The sequence below is a fragment of the Oncorhynchus keta genome, unplaced genomic scaffold (genome assembly GCF_023373465.1).
Source record: "Oncorhynchus keta strain PuntledgeMale-10-30-2019 unplaced genomic scaffold, Oket_V2 Un_scaffold_17573_pilon_pilon, whole genome shotgun sequence".
NCBI classification, from domain to species: domain Eukaryota; kingdom Metazoa; phylum Chordata; class Actinopteri; order Salmoniformes; family Salmonidae; genus Oncorhynchus; species Oncorhynchus keta.
This window is the reverse complement of record NW_026290825.1, coordinates 21,577-25,000: the sequence shown is the minus strand read 5'-3', so window position 1 is coordinate 25,000 and position 3,424 is coordinate 21,577. Positions and strand designations below refer to the sequence as shown.

The following is a 3,424-nucleotide window of genomic DNA, read 5'->3' as shown; positions in this document are numbered from 1 at the left end:
GGGGGACACAGCGAGAGGAGGGAAGGTGGGAGGGAGGCAGGGAGGGAAGGAGGCCGAGGGAGACAGAGGGAAGGTAGAGAGAGCCTGAGGGAGAAGGAGGGAAGGTAGAGATGGACTGAGGGAGTAGGAGGGAAGGTAGAGATGGACTGAGGGAGACAGAGGGAAGGTAGAGATGGACTGAGGGAGACAGAGGAAGGTAGAGATGGACTGAAGAAGTAAGAGAGATGGACTGAGGGAGACAGGAGGGAAGGTAGAGATGGACTGAGGGAGAAGTTGTTGGGTGATTCAACACTCTGATCTGTGAGGGAAGGTAGAGATGGACTGAGGGAGAGAAGAAGGGTACCTGGTGGAGTTCAGAAGGTCTTTAATAGGTAACACACACACACACCACATTGGTTCAGAAACACATTGGTTCATGGACACACACACACACACACACACACAGAACCACATCTGGTTCACGGACACACACACACACACACACACACACACACACACACTCCTGCATTCATCACTCTCATCTCTCCAGATTCACCCTCCTGGCATCCTCTCATCTCAGCACACTCTCTCCAGACAACACTCATCTCTCCTGACCATCCTCTCATCTCTCCAGACTCTCCCTCCTGCCATCCTCTCATCTCTCCAGACTCTCCCTCCTGGCATCCATCTCTCATCTCTCCAGACTCTCCCTCCTGGCATCCTCTCATCTCTCCAGACTCTCCCTCCTGGCATCCTCTCATCTCTCCAGACTCTCCCTCCTGGCATCCTCTCATCTCTCAGACTCTCCCTCCTGATCTGTCATGTTGGGACTCCCTCCTGGATCCTCTCATCTCTCCAGACTCTCCCTCCTGGCATCCTCTCATCTCTCCAGACTCTCCCTCCTGGCATCCTCTCATCTCTCCAGACTCTCCCTCCTGGCATCCTCTCATCTCTCCAGACTCTCCCTCCTGGCATCCTCTCATCTCTCCAGACTCTCCCCCTCCTGGCATCCTCTCATCTCTCCAGACTCTCCCTCCTGGCATCCTCTCATCTCTCCAGACTCTCCCTCCTGGCATCCTCTCATCTCTCCAGACTCTCCCTCCTGGCATCCTCTCATCTCTCCAGACTCTCCCTCCTGGCATCCTCTCATCTCTCCAGACTCTCCCTCCTGGCATCCTCTCATCTCTCCAGACTCAACCCTCCTGGCATCCTCTCATCTCTCCAGACTCTCCCTCCTGGCATCCTCTCATCTCTCCAGACTCTCCTCCTGGCATCCTCTCATCTCTCCAGACTCTCCCTCCTGCCATCCTCTCATCTCTCCAGACTCTCCCTCCTGGCATCCTCTCATCTCTCCAGACTCTCCCTCCTGGCATCCTGACTCTGTTGGCATCTCTCCAGACTCTCCCTCCTGGCATCCTCTCATCTCTCCAGACTCTCCCTCCTGGCATCCTCTCATCTCTCCAGACTCTCCCTCCTGGCATCCTCTCATCTCTCCAGACTCTCCCTCCTGGCATCCTCTCATCTCTCCAGACTCTCCCTCCTGGCATCCTCTCATCTCTCCAGACTCTCCCTCCTGGCATCCTCTCATCTCTCCAGACTCTCCCTCCTGGCATCCTCTCATCTCTCCAGACTCTCCCTCCTGGCATCCTCTCATCTCTCCAGACTCTCCCTCCTGGCATCCTCTCATCTCTCCAGACTCTCCCTCCTGGCATCCTCTCATCTCTCCAGACTCTCCCTCCTGGCATCCTCTCATCTCTCCAGACTCTCCCTCCTGGCATCCTCTCATCTCTCCAGACTCTCCCTCCTGGCATCCTCTCATCTCTCCAGACTCTCCCTCCTGGCATCCTCTCATCTCTCCAGACTCTCCCTCCTGGCATCCTCTCATCTCTCCAGACTCTCCCTCCTGGCATCCTCTCATCTCTCCAGACTCTCCCTCCTGGCATCCTCTCATCTCTCCAGACTCGCCCTCCTGGCATCTTATCAAAACAAATCTTGGAGTGGCCACAGAAAGACACATTCTTTCAGGTTCTTGGGACCCGGCCTTGTGGTTTGTGAATGTGGTTTGTGTGTGTGTGTGTGTTTGCGTGTCTGTGTGTGTGTGTCTCTCTCTGTGTGTGGTGTCGCACCCCAGTGCTGCCAGAGGTCAGCAGGACAAACACACTGAAGTGGTTTTCATCCACAAGAGACTAAATATACATTACTTCATGAGGAAAACATCCTGGCATTTCTCACTCTCACAGACCTCCTGGCATCCTCTCATCTCTCCAGACTCTCCCTCCTGGCATCCTCTCATCTCTCCAGACTCTCCCTCCTGGCATCCTCTCATCTCTCCAGACTCTCCCTCCTGGCATCCTCTCATCTCTCCAGACTCTCCCTCCTGGCATCCTCTCATCTCTCCTGGCATCTCTATCTATCAGACTCTCCCTCCTGGCATCCTCTCTCTCTGTCTATCTCTCAGACTCTCTGGCTCCTGGCATCCTCTCATCTCTCTCAGACTCTCCCTCCTGGCATCCTCTCATCTCTCCAGACTCTCCCTCCTGGCATCCTCTCATCTCTCCAGACTCTCCTCCTGGCATCCTCTCATCTCTCCAGACTCTCCCTCCTGGCATCCTCTCATCTCTCCAGACTCTCCCTCCTGGCATCCTCTCATCTCTCCAGACTCTCCCTCCTGGCATCCTCTCATCTCTCCAGACTCTCCCTCCTGGCATCCTCTCATCTCTCCAGACTCTCCTCTCCTGGCATCCTCTCTCATCTCTCCAGACTCTCCCTCTCTGGCATCCTCTCATCTCTCCAGACTCTCTCTCCTGGCATCCTCTCATCTCTCCAGACTCTCCCTCTCTCCTGGCATCCTCTCATCTCTCCAGACTCTCCCTCCTGGCATCCTCTCATCTCTCCAGACTCTCCTCCTGGCATCCTCTCATCTCTCCAGACTCTCCCTCTCTGGCATCTCTCTCAAAACAAATCTCTGAGTGGCTCTCTCTCTCTCACATTCTCTTCTCTTCTCTCTCTGACTCTCTCTCTGTCTCTCTCTGTCTCTGTCTCTCTGTCTCTCTGTCTCTCTTTTCTCTCTCTGTCTCTGTCTCTCTGTCTCTCTCTGTGTGTCTTGTCTCTCTCTGTCTCTGCTCTCAGAGGTCAGCTGTCTCTCACTGAAGTGGTTTTCTCTCCACTGACTAAATCTACATTCTGTCATCTGGAAAACTGAGGGGTTTTCTCTCTCTCTCTCTCTCTCTCTCTCTCTCTCTCTCTCTCTCTCTCTCTCTCTCTCTCTCTCTCTCTCTCTCTATGTCTCTCTCTGTCTCTCTCTCTCTCTCTCTCTCTCTCTCTCTCTCTCTCTCTCTCTCTCTCTCTGTCTCTGTCTCTGTCTCTCTCTGTCTCTGTCTCTCTCTCTCTCTCTCTCTGTCTCTCTCTGTCTCTCTCTCTCTCTCTCTCCAAATGTCTCTCTCTC

At 54.1% G+C, this 3,424-nt stretch overlaps 1 protein-coding gene across 1 annotated transcript in view; it reads left to right on the top strand.

Annotated features, from left to right (window-relative positions):
- Window positions 1-1,357, top strand: part of msrb3 (methionine sulfoxide reductase B3) — a 95,227-nt gene extending 93,870 nt beyond the window's left edge. The window contains exon 8 of the mRNA XM_052514436.1: window positions 1,336-1,357. Coding sequence (XP_052370396.1) covers window positions 1,336-1,357 — 22 coding nt within the window. The remainder of the gene's footprint in view (window positions 1-1,335) is intronic.
- The last annotated feature ends 2,067 nt before the right edge of the window (window positions 1,358-3,424 follow it).